This window comes from Cyclopterus lumpus, chromosome 7 (genome assembly GCF_009769545.1).
Source record: "Cyclopterus lumpus isolate fCycLum1 chromosome 7, fCycLum1.pri, whole genome shotgun sequence".
Taxonomy (NCBI): Eukaryota; Metazoa; Chordata; class Actinopteri; order Perciformes; family Cyclopteridae; genus Cyclopterus; species Cyclopterus lumpus.
The window spans coordinates 12,765,125-12,784,903 of NC_046972.1; the positions used below are offsets into that span (position 1 = coordinate 12,765,125).

At 40.7% G+C, this 19,779-nt stretch overlaps 1 protein-coding gene across 1 annotated transcript; it reads right to left on the bottom strand.

Annotated features, from left to right (window-relative positions):
• Positions 1–1,268: 1,268 nt before the first annotated feature.
• LOC117733547 (dihydropyridine-sensitive L-type skeletal muscle calcium channel subunit alpha-1-like) lies at positions 1,269–19,511 on the bottom strand. Its single transcript, XM_034537294.1, has 45 exons — positions 19,330–19,511; positions 17,855–17,960; positions 15,551–15,690; positions 15,251–15,384; positions 14,940–15,092; positions 14,601–14,806; positions 14,338–14,441; positions 14,088–14,233; positions 13,936–14,014; positions 13,688–13,848; positions 13,375–13,600; positions 13,081–13,288; positions 12,788–12,908; positions 12,111–12,225; positions 11,934–12,033; positions 11,763–11,832; positions 11,220–11,352; positions 10,965–11,094; positions 10,816–10,875; positions 10,488–10,594; positions 10,315–10,402; positions 9,733–9,840; positions 9,554–9,606; positions 9,317–9,463; positions 8,896–9,097; positions 8,642–8,800; positions 7,803–7,913; positions 7,631–7,714; positions 6,908–6,955; positions 6,045–6,071; positions 5,825–5,950; positions 5,677–5,742; positions 5,445–5,536; positions 5,204–5,363; positions 4,933–5,060; positions 4,725–4,821; positions 4,090–4,192; positions 3,900–4,001; positions 3,668–3,801; positions 3,153–3,278; positions 2,816–3,024; positions 2,672–2,736; positions 2,219–2,265; positions 2,068–2,130; positions 1,269–1,529 (listed from the first exon to the last, which is right to left on the bottom strand). Exons 1-45 carry the CDS (start codon positions 19,509–19,511, stop codon positions 1,269–1,271), a joined length of 5,487 nt encoding a protein of 1,828 aa, XP_034393185.1.
• Positions 19,512–19,779: the final 268 nt, after the last annotated feature.

Below are 19,779 nucleotides of genomic sequence, written 5' to 3' on the forward strand. Positions count from 1 at the left end.
ATTTCATGAATCAAACTAATCTGTTGTGGGTGTGTTTGTTCCCTTACAGCCTGCTATCTCAGATGTCCATCTTTGGTTTGTTTAAACAAAGAAAACTAACACAGAAGTGAATGTTTGGATGATTTATTTATTTTACCAATGTAACAACCATAATGGCATAGATCCAGAAGTAAAGGAGACTTGAGGTTGAGCAACAACGTTCACTCAAAGCATCTCCAAAATCATGCAACATAGTGTATGTATGGCAGCACAACACAGGCTGATCAGATGTTAATGTTAGAAAAGAAAGTCCTGTAGGGTCTGTCACTATTTGAATTCATAAAAAATATGAATCGAGTGCAATTCTGAATGAAATGTGTCATGAGGTGTAAAGCTAAATCCACATACACCAGGTATGAAGATCTGTATGGCTCAAATTAAGTGACACTAACTCAAAAGTTTAACTTAAAGATGTAAATAAAAAATGTAGCAGTATAGCGACTTGCAGTGACTTGGAAAAAAAATCACTGCTTTGATGCCAACATGGCTTTAAAATGAACAAATACTTCAATACAGCTAAATCTTTGGACAATAATCTGAGAGATTACATGTACCTCCATGTCCATAAAAAAATAAGTTTCCTCTAAAATGTGAGAATACCAACTGCACACAGGAACAGCGGTGAGCCGGAGAAAACTCGGTATTAAAAGACAGAAAGTCCTAACTGATCAGAGGACGGTTCTTTACCTTAACCTGCATTGTCATTGTAGCACCGTGCCCCCTTTTTAAAAGCATGAACTGCTTATTCAGTGAACTTTTCTAGGCCTGGATGCACAGAAAGTCCTCTCCCGCGGTCCTCACTGAACGGCAGCGCACTAGTCGGCTGCCGGCTCCCTTCATTCAGTGAGTTGTTTCACTCTCCAGCGAGACACTCTTCTCACTCACGTGGTTGTCCCATAAGTCATATGGAATGGATAACTTCAACAAGCGTTACAAAGAAAGAAGTGCGTCATTCTGTTTGCTCTGAGATAAGTTAGTATTTTTATTACAGGGCTTTCAATAAATCTGAAAATTAAGATGTGTGGTCATCAGATATATTGTTTCTCCTCGGTTAAGTTTCAAACACCTAACAATATATTAAACCTGAGCCAACCTGCCTTTAGGCCTTGAGCCGGGCTAGTAGATACAGACTGTTAAAAGGGCAACACGCTTAGTAAAGTGAGGCGAGGTGGAGCTACCTGCAGGTGTAAAATTCACAAGATTACCACATAAAGTCAAGTAGTCATCTTCTAAACTTTGGCGTCTTCCTCCTGTACGGAGGGAATCATGGGGATTGGACGTCTCTTTCTCCTCACAGCTGGATCTGCAGGAGGGACGGGACGTCTCTTTTTGACAGAAGTGACGCTGTCAGCACGTTCTCTGAGGATGCTCTGAGCCACGCTTTCCATCTCATCAACAGTTGTGTGCATGGCGTCTGCCATCTCCTCCTTAGTCACAGAGACAAAGCCGGGGTCTTTGGCCAGGGAGGCCAGGCCGCCCTTTACAAGAGCCTGGTGAAGGAAACCACACGGCTTACCAACAGTCACATGTTCTGGTTATTACTGGTAACACCATCAACCATAAGCCCGGAGTTAAGTTATATTCTTATTATACAATTTCAGATCATTTTGAGTAATCTTAATAATGATTTGATATTTTATTGAACCCGGCAGATGAAGGCACAGTGAGTGTCTTTCTCAAAAGGGAAAATACAGCCAAATTTCAAATATATTTTGATAACTCTTAGCTTTAATTTATAGTTTTTAACAAATATTTCCATACACTTGAATGATGTGATCAACTATAAAACTGAACTTGACATTTATTTGGTTTGTAATTAAAAATAATAACTAATTTATGTAGTTTTTCTAAATCGATCTACGGCCATTTAAAATTCAATTAAATGTAACATTTCAGACAAAAGTTCCTTACCAAACTAGAATGGTTCACTTTACAAGGAGAAATAAATGAAGTTCCATCCAGGACTGGCACTGAAAGAGGAGTTATGTTCATGAGTCCCTCTCTAGTCAGAAATCCCTTTTCACTCACCTCCTGGACGAGCTGGTCCGCTGCAGTACGCTGACTTTCATCATAGTTAGGGTCATACGGGAACTGCAAAGAAAAGATACGCATCCATACTTTGTCTCTATAAGCTGTTCATCATCATTCACACTGGATGAGTCATCAGATAAAATATTACCTGCGTTTTGTCTGTTCTCACCGTGAAGTTCCAGGAGCGCAGGTTACCTAAAGAAAAACAGAAGAGCAGAGAAATTCATCTCTTTATCAGTGTGCATATTTACCAGATTTCATGTGAACATTTTATATATATATATATATATATATATATATATATATATATATATATATATATATATATTTGCGGATCTGGAATTGGCTGTGGGTAAACAACAACGTAAAATGTGTTATTTGATGTGTATTAAGATTACATGTTTAAAATATTCCTCCAAATTCTTTGAACAAAAAGTGATATGGGACTTGGTCAACATATAAAATGTTTCAAGACTTCCTCGCCCTTCATGGGATTCACATGTTTTGTGCATGAGTCTCAAACACTAATACATTTTACTGTTTATACTGAGATTATATGTATTGTTAGCTTGTCGGTCATCTGTGAAACATTTTGAATTACCTGGCTCCGAATCCTCCCTGAGATTGTAAAACTCTTCTGGACTGCCTTCTCGATCAAATGAATATCTGAAAGACAACTCAAATTGTCATCGGACATGTTTACTCCGAGCAGATGTCTTTTAGTCTACGTGTTTTTGACACTCACTCTGCAAAGGCGTTGTTGTTAGTGTTGCTTTTTGGTGCGATTGTGGGGAAAAATTCCATAGTGGGCACCAAGGCAGCAGAGTTTGGTGGAGACTCAGACTGGCTCTCGGAGAACTTGAGGGGCCGCTGGTTGGTCATCTGCTGGGACTGAGTGTTGACGGGCTCAGTAGAGAACGAGTCCACCCGATTACCAAACAGGTCGTGTGTACGCTGGCAATACAGAGCAAGACAAGCACACATGTATAATATAAATAAATAATCAAATTGACCAGTCACCCCAAATACACAGTATTTTGCAAGTATAACTGTTCTCCCAAGTTGCAGACAGTTTTTCTCACATGGTAGATGCCTTCTTCTCCAGCCTCTTCCATAGCTTTGTCCATCTCTTCCTCATTCTGCAGGTCTCCAGAAATGGCCCTGTGCATCTCCGGAGCAACCTCTTCGTCTGTACTCCTCAGGCCCGCCTAGAAAAACATGGAGGACGGCAGCGTGGGAACAAGGAGAGGCAGAAGAGGAAAATTAAGTTGAGTATTGGTTAAAGAAAAGCAGGCGCAGGAATTCTGAAGTAAAATGTAATACATTTTAAGACCTTATTGCCACTTCAAGCATGGTCATGAGAGGATATCGTATGAGTGCAGATTGTAAAGCCCTCTAAAGCAAATTTGTGATTTGTGATTTTGGGCTATACTAAATAAATTAAATACATCCTGCTTAAGAGATTCAATATACAGTACATAACAATTTACATAGCATGCTATTCTGAATTGTTTAAAATGTATAAGCAGTCATTTCCTGTCTGACAATGTTTACATGACAATAATGATGGGACCTCGACCCCACAATGATCGCTCACCTGGATCTCTGGGCCTGAGGCATTCTTCTTCGAGGGCCGGTAGCCATAGTACTCCTCTTGGCGCTTCAAAAACTTGCGGAAATGATCCTGAAGCAGGAAGGTGGAGTAGAATTTCCCCACAGTCACCTCGTCATCTGTAATCAGACAAGTCACAGTGCTGTCAGTGTGGACAATTGTGGATTAATTTGTAAAGGTGAAATTGAAGTATTACTATTAATCTTGAAAGACTCACCTCCAATAGGTGGGATGACCTGGTCTAACAGTTTCATACTGGTGCGTTTCCAGATTGATTTTATAATGGCTCTCAGCTCCTCGTTGGCCTGCTCAAAGTTACCTGTTCAGATGAATCCATAAAATATTTGATGGCACTATTGCATTTACATCAAGTTGAGGTAACATAAACCATGTTGGAAGCTGTGTACCTTCTGTTTTGATCTTGAGTGCCGTCCTGACGAGAGCAAACAGGGTGGCGTTAAAGGTGACGGTGCCGTCACTGTTGAGAGGCATGTTCATGCCGATCAAGCGCTGTGGATAGGAAGATGCTTTTTAAAACTGCTATAGTCTACCCACCCAATCTTTTTAAATGAGCTATTATCATGCTTTATCATTCATACTTTACATTCATTATGTCTATTCCTTTAATTGTTATTTAAGCATATGGTTGACCTTGTATTTTTGATTGGTACATTTTACTTTCACAAACGTATATGATTTACATCTAAACTGAATCAGTGTAGTATGCCATACAAATGTAAAATGTCAGGTTGTCATACAACATTTCACATTCACAAATGTAAAGGGTCTAAATATAAACCTAACTAATCTAACCTAATCTTTTCTAAAATATTCACAATTACATTGTAAGACCTGGATACTATTAATAGTATTCATAGGAATATTCAATATGCTATGATGTGTCTCTTTATGCTATTTTAGTACAATCTTCATCTACATTGATTTGATTATATTGTTAATGTTATCATCCAAAATACATAAAAACCTTCTCACTGCCTGTCTGAGGAGTCGTCTATATAGTTGCACCACATCCTGTTTGTACCTTGCATGCAGCACGATGAGGACAGAACTTGCCAAAGCCGAGTGGAGGCTGCAGGCGTCGCAGCAGCGTCACCACGTCCAGATGCTTGATTCTCCCCCTGTTGAATCAGAAAAATAACGTAATCATTTTCAGGGTCATCATCTTGACTCTATATCAACTGGTCTATTTATTGTGCATAAATAAATCAAGTTTCAGTGTTTAGGCTTACGTGGCTTCAGGGTCATATTCAGCCCAGATCTTCTTAAACTCATCCAGATGGTGTGGACCAAGAAGAGACCAATCACGGGTGAGGTAGTCAAAGTTGTCCATGATGACAGCTACAAACAGGTTGAGTATCTGAGGTAGGTAAGAAAAAAGACACTTACTCATACAGTATTAAACTGTCGGGGAAAAGAGGTTTTTAAATTATTATTATACATTGATAGTTGAACTACAACAACAGATACTAATGAAGCTTAAAGATACATATTGTTGCTCACCAGGAAGGCGCAGAGACAGTAGAAGCTGAGGAAGTAGAAGACAGCGAAGTTGGAACCGCAGGTGAACTCCTCACCTGGCAGGAAGTCAGACTTGGGGTCGCACTTCTTCCCATACATTGAAGCCATCATGACCTCCTGCCAAGCCTCTCCAGTAGCACACCTGGGTATTTAAACCAAAGTGAGATTCTGGCTCCTTGCTGCCAATGGGCTCTCGACCAATGATGCTCACTTGAAGACTCACCGGAATAACATCAGAACCGCCTGAGGGAATGTCTGGAAGTTGTTGTTGCGGCTGATTTGCGTGCCATCCACTAAGGCTACCTTTCCAAAGATCTGAAGGGTTGTTTGGCCAGCCGAAAATGTATGACAAATACAGAAACTTGTCTTAGTGGCAATTATTCGAAAACATATTGACAATCTACAGACGTTTACATGTTTTTAATCCAGAAAATAAAAATTGACGCTTCGAGTACCTGCATCCCAATGACAGCGTAGATAAAGAAGAGCATTATGATGAGCAATGCTACATGAGGAAGTGCCTGTAGACACAAACACAAACAATAGGTCATTCATTGTTATTTACACTTTGAACATGTTTTTAATAACCTGAGCGTGACAGACCTGGAAGGATTTAATAAAGGTCCACAGCAGGTTACGGATGCCCTCCGAACGGTTCAACAGCTTGACCAGACGCATAACACGGAAGAGTCGGAAGAACGTGATGGAGACTGAGGCATTTTCAGACGCCTACAGACACAAAGACCGGAGGATTTGAGGAATAGAAAACTTAAAAAGATAAAAAGATAAAAAAACAAACATTGATGGTTAAGTTGAAGCTTACCGCGATTGCTTGCAGAGGATTTGTTTCCTGCACAAAGTAGGTGAAAATATGAAATACTGTAGTTACATGAGTTATGTTTGATAGAAGTTGTGTTATCATTAATAAGAGGTAGATAGCAGACATAGCACTAACCTGTTAAACATTGTTAAGTTATGATCTACGATTATAACTCAGGGTTAATATTAGAGTGAGATGTTTCCACCTTTGATGAGTTACAAAGCCTCCAGGTCTTAGTTGCTGAAGACCAGACGAACAACTGCAATTTCTATCTCATGCGAAATAAACTCTATACAAACTTTATTGTCAAAACATTAAAGCTGAAGTGCGGAACTTTTTTCTTCTCCCTCTGGCAGTGAGAGTAATAACCATATGGGAGAGGCCGGCCACAGCGCAGCAGCTAGGAGTCTGGCGTATAGCAAAAAACCCTAGGAAGCATCCAAAAATATGTTTCAGGAGTGGATGCGCCTGTGGGCGGGGAAGATGCGGCAAGCTCACTTGCAGTCATACGTCTGTCAGCGCGGGAAAGTTGCCACAACTCTAGTATATTGCGAAATACAGACAGCTTTCCCTGGTAAAGGTCCCGTACAGTCATTCCAGCCATCATTAATACTTGCTGTGCTGATATAGTCAATGCTGAGCCTTATGGTATTTCAGTCAAACTGGAACACAACATATCAAACACCTGCAGATCTTATCTTACGTTTGCACTGCAAGATTAGAGTAACAGTGCAAGCGCAGCTGGTTCACCAGAAGTTTGAGCCGCACATGGTCCAGTAGTACTTCAGTTTAGTAGAGAACACAGTGGAGTGCTCACACAGCAAGGCTCATGCAGCAGTGTAGTGCAGTGAAGATCAAATATTTACAGCACAGCCATGGAGACAGTACAGTCCTCCACTGGCAGCCAGGGCGCTCTGTGGAGGATAGACAGATGAGGAGTGAGGTGCGTGAGAATTGAGAGGGAAAATAAGCAAAAGAAGAAGAGAAAGGGGGGAATAGCAGATAAAGAGGAAATAGGTAGAGGATGTGAAACTAGATGAGGAAAACAGAAATTGTGTGTTTGTGGATGGAAAAGTTGAGGACAATGCAGTGCAACAATGGAGAGAAACGGTGACTGGAAAGAAAGAAACATTGTGTGTGTAGCATAACCACATAACATAACACTAAAATCCTTTATTGATATGGTGCTCAGAAAACACACAAACATCAAATCACATACAATATTGTCATGGATAATTGTGGTAATAATGGAAAGTTTGGTGGTTTTGTTAATGGAAATGGCGATGCTTCAGAGGTCGCACAAGGCACTGAGGAGGGTGGGAGTGGTCAAGATGGCCAACGACAGTACTGACCACGTTCTGTGAGCTAGTTGTTGGCAAAAATCTGCTGTTGGGCCACGTTTATATGCTTCTGCGTCAGAGCATTGAATAAATACATTCAGTCGGTTCAAACCGAATCAAACTATTGACTGAGAATGTCTCATAAAGACAAAACCAGGGACTTTCATAAACAACACCTGCAATGTGAATCTGAAATCTGTGGAATTCATTGGAATAGAAAAGACGTATTAAAAGTTCTATCATACTCACATCGACTTCGCTAAGGATGACATCAACGACACTACCGATGACAATGACGAAGTCAAAGACGTTCCAGGGGTCACCAAAGTAGCCCTGCACAGACGGATACAGCATTGCTGACACAGCAGGACATTGGAGTGTGTGCATCGTTATTTGTTACCACAACGTGTGAGGCTGTTACCCTCGCTTTGAAGGCCATGAGCTTGAGAATCATCTCCACAGTGAAAAGCACGGTGAAGATCACGTTCAGAGTGTCTGACAGCTTGGTCACATGGTCGGACTGGTTACAGTGCTGTTCAAAGTGGAATGAGAATATTAATCTAAAAAAGAACAACTATTCATTTAATGTAGTTTTAAGACGAAATGTAGCTTTATTGAATGCAATTACACATAACTTGAAGAAAATGAAAACAATATACCGGCTTAAAGCCCATCCGTTTTTTTTCTAAAACATTAATTATTCATGAATGACCATATTATATAAGAATTAAAAAAATACATCTTTTGGCATTTCTCGTGTTAGAGGCAGAAGATCCATGATTATTGTGTTGCTGGTTTCTACCACAAACAATTGGTCTTAGTTTTTTCTGATTATCCGTCACCACATCCAGTCTTTTAGAACATGCTGAACATCTTTTTGGTGAGTACCACGTCGTCATAAACAAAAGAAATTATGGGAAAATCTAGAAAAAATAAGATCCTAGCCTTTAATAAGAAATAAATCAAAACATTTAAATTTAAAAACTGGATCTCACCCTCTTAGTGTATTGTCTGGTCCCCGTTTACCATAGTTACATACAAAAATGTTTTCTGAAAGTGCAAAGTAAGGTTTTTTAAATTAATTAAAAGACCCTAATGCACCCTGCATTAATGCACTGCTAATCCCCCCAATTAGTTTGTGACTTTGCTGGAAATTCATATATATGCCTTGTATTTTGAATACAGTTTCAAAATGTCCACTTTTCTCAATACTGAAATGCTAAATGCTTGTAGGTTGCAACATGATCTTAATTTACATACCTGCATCCCCAGACACAAGGTGTTGAGCATAATTAGGAAGAACATGAGGTATTCAAAGTAGCAGGAAGTGACAATGTACCAGACTCTGTACTGGTATGGGTTTTTGGGGATGTAGCACCTCAGGGGTCGAGCCTTCAGGGCGTACTGCACACATTGGCGCTGAAAGGTAGGCAGAAGGTGTCTTATAAGAAAAACATATTCGACACTTGAATATTTTTCAGATTTTACTGCAAATGATTGGTGTCTTAGTGTACCTGATTTTTGTCCAGCTCGCAGTCTTTGTACTCCTGTTCACCCTGCTTCTGGAAAGTGACAATGACGAAGCCCACAAAGATGTTCATCATGAAGAAGGCAATGAGGATGATGTAGACGATGAAGAAGATGGACACATCTACGCGATTGTTGAAGACAGGACCCATGTCTTCTTCGTCTGAATCAATGGCTCTGTATAACAGTCTGGAAACAAATGGAGTGATGAGGGAACATTTCAAGACAAAGATCAAAGACCTGAAATATCAGAAGGCTAATTTGTATAGATGAAATATTTCATTTAGTTGAACAATTATAATATTGCCATTATTACCATCTCTTGTTCCAGGAAATGGAATAACTTCCAACTCAAGACCCACATAATAAGATATTCTGTCATCTAACTCAATCAAACAGTATGCTTACTTTGGCCATCCCTCGAATGTGGAAACAGTGAAGAGAGCCAGCATGCCATTGAGCACATTGTCAAAGTTGAAGTCATTGTTGAGCCATTCTCTTTTAGCCAACACTGTATCTTGTTGGGAATTCTCCATATGCTTCACGAAGAGTCCCCTGAGAGCAGACACAGCGAATGTTGACTGTTCAATAGCATTACAGTTTTGATAGTTGAAATCTACGATGTGTGAAAGATTTTGGCCTTACTGGCATTCCTCCCCTGTCATTTTTGACGAGTCTGTGCAGCTGTAGAATTTACCCTAGGAGGGAAAGGATTAGGGACACATTTAATACATAAGCAGAAATGGCATCTATAGTTATCGTAGATTAATATGGAGAACATTAACAGTACCATTCAATGTCAACATCATCTTTTTAAAAATTACCTTGAAGAGCTGCACTCCGATGCAGGAAAACATGAAATTTAGCAGCATGGTGACCAGGACGATGTTGCCGATGGTTTTGATGGCCACAAACACGCATTGGACCACATGCTGTCATAAAAGACAAACAATGACCGCTTAATACCATTCATGTACGAAGGTACAATTTTGAGATCTACTTGTATTCCCGTATTATGACTCAACCACATACAAGATAAATAAATATTGTACTTTTGAGGCTCTTTTAATACTTAGAATTACTAGCACGTTTTCAGATTAATATTTAACATAAACAACATTTGATTAGCTTATAAAATAAAAGGCACTGCTAAAGATACCAGTGGTTCCAACCATATTTGCTTGTGAACATTCACAACAAAGCAGTGTCTTGAATGGCCCTTTTTCCACTATTACTTTTAATGATTTAACTAAAGTATTATTTTGAATGCAGAACTTTTACTTGTCATTGAGTATTTTGTAATATTGTTGTATTGATTGTATTGTATTATTAAGTAAAGGATGTGATTACTTCTTCTACCACTGATTTCCCCAGGGGGAATTACGGTATTCATGCGTGTGTTGTACCTTTAACCCTTTGGCTCTATTGATGGCCCTGAGAGGCCTCAACACCCTCAGCACCCTGAGAATCTTCACCACAGAGATGGCACTGGATCTACATATGACACATGACCAAAAGAAATCTTGAAATGTGGTGGCACATATTTATCTAAAATTGCAATCTCAAAATGTTTACTCACTCCATCCCCATAGAAAGCAGAGAGACTCCAACCACAATCAGATCCAGGATGTTGAAGGAGTTGCGACAGAAGGAGCCCTCGTGCATGAATGCTCCATAAACTGTCATCTGTCATTCAGATAAATGATACATAGAGTAACATCCAGGATGGTGAACAGTCAGAAGAACATGTGTTGCATTGAATATCAAATAGAACTGTGAAAAGTAGTTGATTGATCAAAATGTACAGAATATCAGAAAGAAATGTATGCTGCAGAACAAAACTATATTGGTTATCTGGTTTCTTGACAACCCAAATAGAGCAGAACATAAAAAACTCAGCACATTACCTTTAGTACAATTTCAATGGTGAACACAGTTGTGAAGACAATGTCAGCATAGGCCAATATCTGGAGGAAAGGCACAAAGGTTTACTGTCAAATGTCATCCTTCTTTCAACCGATAATGCTGTATGTGGAGTGGTCGACCTGGCTGTTACCTTATTTCTGTAGGACTTGGGATCGATGGGGTCCTCAGCTGCCAGGGAGATGGAGGAGAGCAGGATGAACAAAAGGATTAAATTGGTGAAGGAGGAGGCGTTGATGATCTTGTAGCACAATTTACGGATCCTGGATACCAACAAATATGTGAAGACATAGTCATCAGTGAGTTCAATCAATTCACTGTTGGGTTTTCATGAAACAGTCTGAGAAAACACAGACATATAACCACTGTTGGTATGGCTGGTTCCTACTTGTTCTGAGGGCCAAAAATGAAAAAGGAGCTGGCTTCAGGCAACGGAACGGCTTCTTCCTTCAGCTGCAGGTCGGCCATTGGTCGAGGCCGAGGACTCATGGGGATGTCAGGCTCTACCTCCTCGTCATCACCTGGAAAAAAATAGAATCAAATGTCTACAGTGCAATGACAAATTATCTTTAACACTGGTTGGTAGTAGTTGTGTTGCAGTATTACAGAAAAGAAAACAAAGCAAAAATCCAGCAAACTAAACTAATATTGTTGGAATAAGGGAAATCTCTCGATATTGAATCATGTTATAGTCCTTATATGGTCACCAGAGTAGTGCGAAAAGAGCCTAACTTTAGACTCTGCTATAAATTTGACTGATAATAATGAGGGGCTACTATACTTATACTGTAACTTAGCCAAGAAAGCAGCACTGGTAAACAGCCAGTGTAATGAATATCAATTCCTGCGATCAGTGACCGCCTCCTACCACAACTACATCGCTGAGAAATGTGAGAGGATGAGTTTGAGTCGAGGTTTAGACATGTGTTACCTGGGAAGTCGTCGGGTGGGAAAGGATCTTTCACCTCATTGACATTGGACTCAAACTCGTCAATTTTGAGCTGAAAAAACAAACAAACATGTATTATAGCAACTTATGCTGCTGATTAATATATAATTACCGATAGTAAATATGTGATATGATACCAGAAATCACACTAACCTTAGCTGTTGTGGGCATGACCTCCATCTTGGCTCTCTGCTCTGCCAGTTTCTTAGCTATCCTCTCCCTGTCCTCATCAGTCTTCTCAGGCATTTTGGACCTGGAGAGTAGGAACAAGAGGGAACATAGTAAAGTCTAGCTATGAGAAGACAGAGCAAATCATCACAATTTTCTCACCTTCGTAACTTTCTTTTTAAATTCTCCTCCGCCTTTTCTTTCTGAGCTGAAGTCAAACTCTCAGCCTCGGCCAAGTTGTCGACGGCAATGGCCAAGAAGACATTGAGGAGGATATCTGATTGTACTAAGCTCAGGAGAACAAACACCTGGTTTTCTTTTCTTTTCTTTAGCCGTACTAGTGGCATTGTTCTATAGATGGGAATGTTGGACATGGTCGGATGTCAGTTGGCCGACCACTTTGGTCCAGATTAATATATTCTAACAACACCAAATCTGTGTCACAAACCATCTGGTGGGTCCGTTTAGAAACTGGGGTTATTGATACACAATTTAGTACAAATATTTGTGAGTCCCAGATAATGTATCCAAATGTGGTGATCCCCTAACGTTCCCTCTAGCGCTACCATGAGATTGACTTGGAATATTTATAGTGAAATATCTCTACAACTATTGCATTGATTGGCATGAAATCTTGTTCACACATTCATGTCCCTTCAGGATGAATCATAGAAACTATGGTGTTCATCTGTCCTTTTATCTGGCACCATCATCAGCTTAAAACTCAGCTGTCGATTGTGTTTCGTGCTAATTAGTAAATCTTATCAAACTCAGCCAGTAGCATGCCTGTAGACTCTTATTAAATCCTACATTACACTGTGCGTATATGTGAAGGATACAGTTTCCACAGACAAAGAGGATGATAAAGTAGATGGCAACCATGATGCCAGGAAAGACAGGCCCTCCATAGGCCATAATGCCATTGTTCATTATGGTGGTCCAGTCCTCTCCTGTTAGGATCTGAGAGATAGCCATGCATTAAAAAACAGTGATTCATTATCGTCAGGTATGAAAGGATGATGTAGAAGCTATTTCTGTTAATGAAATGAATGATACACCATATATCATTAAAATCAGGCAAGAAATGTAAGAGCTTTAAGCAGAGCATCTATGAATCAGTGTCTCGCCTCACCTGAAAAACACTGATGAGGGCCTGAGGGAAGTTGTCAAAGTTACTGCGTCTGGGTCTGTGGTCGGTAAAGTTGAATTTCCCCCCAAACACCTGCATTCCCAGGAGTGAGAAAATGACGATGAAGAGGAAGAGAAGAAGGAGCAGGGAGGCAATGGAGCGTACAGAGTTGAGGAGAGAAGCCACAAGATTACTCAAAGAGGTCCAGTACCTGTAAAACAGTGAGAAGAAGAGAGGCGTTAAATGACCTTGACTCCCACGTAATGCAACATGATCCTTTGAGGGGACATTACTTACTTTGTGACTTTAAGAATCCTCAGCAATCGGATACACCGGAGTACAGAGAAACCCAAGGGAGCCACGGCTCCTGCAGAGAACATGATCATCTCCAGGATACCGCATAGCACCACAAAGAAGTCAAAGCGGTTAAATAGGGACATGAAATATCCTCGTGGACCCAGAGCATACATCTTCACAAACATCTCTACGACAAACAGCACCAGCAGCATACGACTGGCCACATCTGATGAGATAAAAGAGGAGAGAGACGAATGAATGGAGCTGTGAGCGACATCATTTTATTTGAAAATAATGTATTTTATTCACCAACCTTGTATGGACGTGAGCCAGTCAGGCTGGTGGTGGTACTCTGTTGCTATGGTCAGGGTGTTGAGGAGGACGAGAAACATCACTAGCCAGTAGAAGCTCTTGGTTTTCACATACACCAGACACTTCATCCGGAAGAAACGGTTCCAGCGACGGGCCAGGCGACTAAACACAAGAATAACCCTGGCTTACTGTTGAGTCGCATGAATATTGCATGTAAACATTGATTCATTTACACAACTGCAGACTCACTAGTAGTAGACAATTCGGCTCTTGCCATCCAGGTCATACAGGCTGTCCGTGTCAGAGTCGCGGGTCAAAGGCAGGAGTCCTAACAAGAGAAGAACAGTTGTGATTCAGTATCTCTACAAGGGATGGGTCCTGAGGTGGATTGTAGTGCTGACCTTTGCCCTCTCGGTCAGCATCCAGGACTTCAGCATAAGTGATCCACTCCATGTAGCCGTGCACGTCTTCATCCAGTTGCTGACGCTCTCGCAACTTCTGGAACTCTCCACGCGACCGGGCCTTCTCTCGCTCTTTGGTAAATTCTCTGAGTGGAAAGTCAAGGAAAGTTAAAAAAGCACATGTGGTTATTGTTTGCTTGTTCATGTGAAGAGGCAAGATTCACACATTAGAAAATCACAATTGTCTTACCCACTGAGCACCCCCAGAACCAAATTAAGCACAAAAAAGGACCCCAGCAGAATGAGGGGAACAAAGTAGACCCAGGGCCATTCATTTCCCATGGCATCATTAACCTGAAACACAACTATTTGTCAACCACAAACAATGAATTCTGTTCTCTATACTTTACACAATATATACCTAAATTGTAGACATATATAAATGTTTTGGTGGCACCAGCACAAACACGGAAACAACGAAACAACCTTTTAGATGTTCAAGTAGTCACTGACCCAGTAGAGAACTTTGGTCCATCCCTCCATGGTGATACATTGGTAGACTGTAAGCATGGCAAAGCCAATGTTATCAAAGTGGGTGATGCCATTGTTGGGACCCTCCCAGCCTGGCCGACACTCAGAGCCGTTGATCATGCAGCGGCGTCCGTTACCAGCCTGAGCACAGGGTGACGGTGGCTCGCCTTCTGCTATGGAATAGATGTCTGAGGGCCAAAGAGAAGAAATACATATATTTAAATGTAATTTGTGGAAATTATAGCTGGTAATATAGTATCAGGTATGACTAAAAATGACAATATATATAAAAGTCCAAATGAAGCAATGTCATATTCATACTTGTGCCAGTGTAATAGCAGGTTTTATGCATTTTGCACTTGAATAGCTCCAGTCCCATGATGGCATAGATGGTGACCAGTAAAAAGACCAGAAGGGCAATGTGCAGCAGAGGCAGCATGGCTTTCAGGATGGAGTTCATCACCACCTGCAAGCCTGAATGTGAACAGTAAAACCATTACAACAGAACACAACCTCAGCAGTGTTACCAGGAATCTTTATTCACACAAACAGTATTTCCACATTAATCACACAGTGTTACATGGACACAAGGCTTTTCTGCAGTATTTTTGAATTACAGAAGAGGATCTTACTGGGGACTCCAGAGACGAGACGTAAGGGCCGCAGCACTCTGAAGGCTCTCAGTGCCTTCATGTCAAACCCCCCGCCTTTCTCCATTGGCACGCCTGCTATCTTATTGATGGTATCCAAGGCAAAGGTGAAGAGACTGCAGGAAATATTACACACCCATAAGTGTCTACCCCTCCTCAATACAAAATAAGTATTGCAGAAAAATAATCTAGTTATGATGTTACTATAAGATATAAAATGTTAGTGGCAGTTTCATAGATGTGGTTAAGAGATATCCACATGCAGCTCGGAGCTCATCTTACCCCATGAAGACGATGACAAAGTCCAATATGTTCCAACAGTTGCGTAAATAGGCGCCTTCATGGAACACAAGCCCATACGCCACTATCTTCAGAAAGCACTCTAACGTGAATATGATCAGGAAGATGTACTCCAAACTCTCCTGCATTGAGACAAACACATGCCCAGAAATTAAGTTTTAGAAAGCTCACACCTTATAAGTTCAATTCTCAAGTATAGTAACAAGTGTTTGGAGAAAACGACAACGCATTTAAGCACTTGGGGAATAGCAATAGATGTTGCTGGTAATAGATGAACTCATTAGCTTTAGTAGCCTCATAGCTAAATGTGATGCAGATTAAACATGACCTCAATAGGTTTAAACAGAGGGGTGAAACAAGCCACAATTTACAAACTGTTGCCAGATAGTTGAAGGTGTAAACAGATAAATATCAGGTTCATCGAATAAAATCATCTGTTTGCAAATCGGGCCTGTATCTGTGTATTTAGATTCAGTATTGATGTTTTCAGAGACAAACGGCAGACAGACACAGGGTTGTCTATGGCAAGTGAATGAAGAAGAACTAACATAACTGCAACGTCATGGTAGTGTTAGTTTGCTACCAAAACACTGCATCACACATATTTTCTTACACACATTAGAGCCACACTACTTATTTTGCTATTCATTGCTGACATAAATACAAACGTTGTAGGAGAAGAAGCTGTAATATGAGCAAAGTACCGGTACATGAGAGCTCACCGGGAATCCAGCCACGACTTCATGACTTATCAAAGTTCAGTTGAAGTACAGCGTAATATAAATGTTCTATGATATGCTGTTTGTTTCCCTTTGATCCTTTCAAACAAACCGTCCAACAGCAGTCCCCAAGCCCTCATCAATTAAAAAGTCCAAGGCCAACCTCGCAGACATTAACAATATAACATGCATTTATTGACTAACTAGGAAATGGAGAGGCGCACCAAGCAGTGCTGCGCTTCTACATTGTGGTTTATCAATGTTACATCCTTCATATTTAGTATATGAGTGTACAGTAAATGGGGTTACATGAAGCACCATGTGTGGACTCTCCTGTATCGACCTGCGTCACGGAGGGACACTGCCTGGGCCAACCTACTTCTAACAGTGACAGGGGGACCAGCTCTTCTTACATCGTTCACCTCGGAGGAATGGCTCAGTAAGAAGTAAGGAGGATTTGGTAGAAGGCTGGTGAGTGGGCCAAAGCTCAGATATTAAAGAAATGGGGTCAGTTTCAGGCTCAGATACCTGAGGACTTGATGAATTTAGCTGCCAATCAGGTGGATACCAAACTAGTGATGTGTGGAGTTTCTTCACTAGAGGGAGGAAAGCTAATGATGGCTGGCTATGGACACTATATTGTGATTTGAGCTTGAGGCCAAGCCTTTCAGACAGCGGTCCACTTATGAAGTATGTACAACAATACAACCTCAAATATCTATTGTGTCAATGTGTGTACACTGTGCAAGAGCAAACAAATGTATCTTGCTCACATTTTGATCATCCCTGGGTGGTATTCAATCAGACGCCCACCTTTAATACATCCTCACAGCATATAATAACACCTGTAAACATATCAGCGGCATTCATTGGTCAAACACCTGCCATTGGATAGTTTGCTCTCCTTTAACATGAGAGACTTTGTGAATCTTCCACCATGAAGAGTGAGAGGACTCAGGAAACCCAGAGGATTCTTCATTATTTTTTGTACACAATACAAAACAAATATTTCTTGAATTATTGTGTTTAGCAACAAAAAAGAAGCAAAGAAAAAAGCAAAGCAAACCCTACAATCATAGTTTTAAAGGCATATATGTTAGAACCAGTTTGGGGGCATTTCAATTAATACATTCATAAAACCTGACACCACAAGCCATTTCTGCACTTAATATCTTTGTATGAAACCATCCTCACACATCATGTTGGTACTTAGTTCTCATGTTTTAGTACTATTGTCTTCTTTCATAGCCCGTTTAGTTGGATGATAAACTCATAGCACAGTTGTTAGCTGCCATGTTCCTCTGCAGACACAGATGGGATTCCAAATTAAGAACTGAGTTGTGTCTAATGGGGTTTGGCACTCAGATCACCAGCTGAAACTCTTAGATATGACGTGTCTAAATAATAACTGGCTCAAGGCAGTTATAATAATATGTTAAACACAGCTGCACAGTCATCCTCTGGTCACGGTAAAATGCTGGAGAACATGAGTGAAATATTTTCCATCTCTAAAAAGCCAACTAAGTCATACGTCAAAGAAAGGCTTTGTGTTCACACTCATACTCACCAAGCTTGTGTTGGTGTTATTGGTGTCTTCCTCAGGCATGGGCGTGAACACGGCCAAAGCAATGCAGTTTGCAAAGATGGTCAATAAGATGATGATCTCAAAGGTTCTGGATGAGGAAACTCAGGATCATAACAACAACACACAGGGAGGACCGGCAAACTCCCAGTTACCAACCAAAGGACATTTAACAAAGGGATACAATATACTCAGAGTAATATACTGATAATATGTGAGGTAATTGTGTACTTGAGCAGTAAATGGGTAAGGTAACAGGTAGAAAACAAATCGTTAATTTCTTTATCTGTGCATGTTTTGTAATTTAACAACAAACTCTAATTATATTAACAAGTGCCTCTAAATGCTGAAACATCATCTCTGTTATAGCCCATTGGTACATGTAACCGTGTCTGCTGTGCTGCTTCATTCTTGTCCATAGAGGGCTCTCGAACAGAATTCCCCTGCCAGCTCAGCATCATGTCTCCTTTGATGCCGCTCGACAGCTGCACAGCCCAAGAATATGACCAAACCATTTAAACACAGACTACTCATCAGAAGAAAAAGTTTGATCACTCTATATTGGATATTAATTTATCCTAAAATATGTGAGCATTGATATACTTTTTAAAAGTACAATTAGGCGGTTTTAAGGGGTTTAGTCTATTTCTGATATTTAGCTCTAAACGCAACATCAATGCATTTTGTTACAGAATACCATACAATGTGATTTACATAACTCATGATCTGACTGAGAATATGGAGACAAGTTTAGTGAAACTGTTTCGAAACAACATAAATATTTACACAATAATGTTAAAGATGTACAGTCATCTCTGTTCTATTGTGACATTCGCTCAGTCACTAGATAGATATGATTAGTTCTTTCTATTTTGGATGTGAAATGTGTATTATCCAGGAATGGACATCAGGCTAAAAGCAGGAAACCCCCTATAGGGGCCATAACATCACTCAGTAGCCTGCCTTGTGCTCACAGAGGGCCAGCACTTCAGAGCAGCTATTTCCACATTAAAAGCAGAATGTCAGCTATCAGGACGCTAACAGGCAGCTGCATTAATTGTCTTCCAGGTGTAAATATATTGGCTTAAGAAGCTTCCCAGGTCAAAAAATACGAAGGCTACAAACTTTTGATATAGAGGTGCCAAATACATAACAAAAGTCTTAACACTTGAGGGATCGCCTTAACACAGATTTGAAAGAGGCTTGGCTTGGGCATGCTTACCCCAGGTGAACTACACGGCTGATAATTAACGGGCCTGCAGACACATCATTTCTGTGGCTCTCAGTGTTCTTAACCAGAGCCCTACATGCTGTTAAAACCTTGAGCATCATACGTACTGTAGGAGTAAAATACTTCCAATTAAAGGACACATTTTAAGCCAATGTCTACTGAATATTACAGACACAAAAGTTGTGTATAAAGTAGGCAGGTGTGTGTGTATGTAAGATATAAAGGATACTTCCACTCCACAATGCTGGTGCAGGCCTTGCGGAAGGGGTTTTTGAGATTGAAGAAGAAGAGGGTTCTCGCAGGTCGAGGGTTTCCCCCTGTGGCCTGTAGCTTCTTCAGCTTCTCTCTCTGTTTCCTCTTCAGCTCCTCTTCATTCATGATGACCAGCTTGTCATCTGCATTGGCCGCCATCTTGACTCCTAGACTGGAGAAAAGCTCCCAGTCCTGTAGAAATGTGTCTTCTTACTGAATAATTCCAAACTGAGGCACTTTATATCTCCCGGTTGTGAAGGCCCCTGAGTTCCAGACCTGCCGATCCTGTGTGCACTCCTCCGCCGCCTTCTTTCCCCACTCCTTTTGACTCCGTCTCCCTCACGCAGAGCCACAGGCCTCTCCTCCTGGCTGAGGGCCTCTGACAGAAAACCCCCTGGCAGAGAAAAATAACAGGAGCCCAGAGTGG

Bases quoted from the DNA above. Each gene is read 5' to 3' on its own strand.
- LOC117733547 (XM_034537294.1), bottom strand. From the start codon at position 19,511: ATGGCGGCCAATGCAGATGACAAGCTGGTCATCATGAATGAAGAGGAG. The intron at 15,093-15,250 runs GTAAGATCCTCT...GTTCACATTCAG, and splicing joins TCTCGTCTCTGGAGTCCCCA to GCTTGCAGGTGGTGATGAAC. The intron at 4,002-4,089 runs GTACACAGCTTC...TCATCTGAACAG, and splicing joins ACTCAAGATCAAAACAGAAG to GTAACTTTGAGCAGGCCAAC.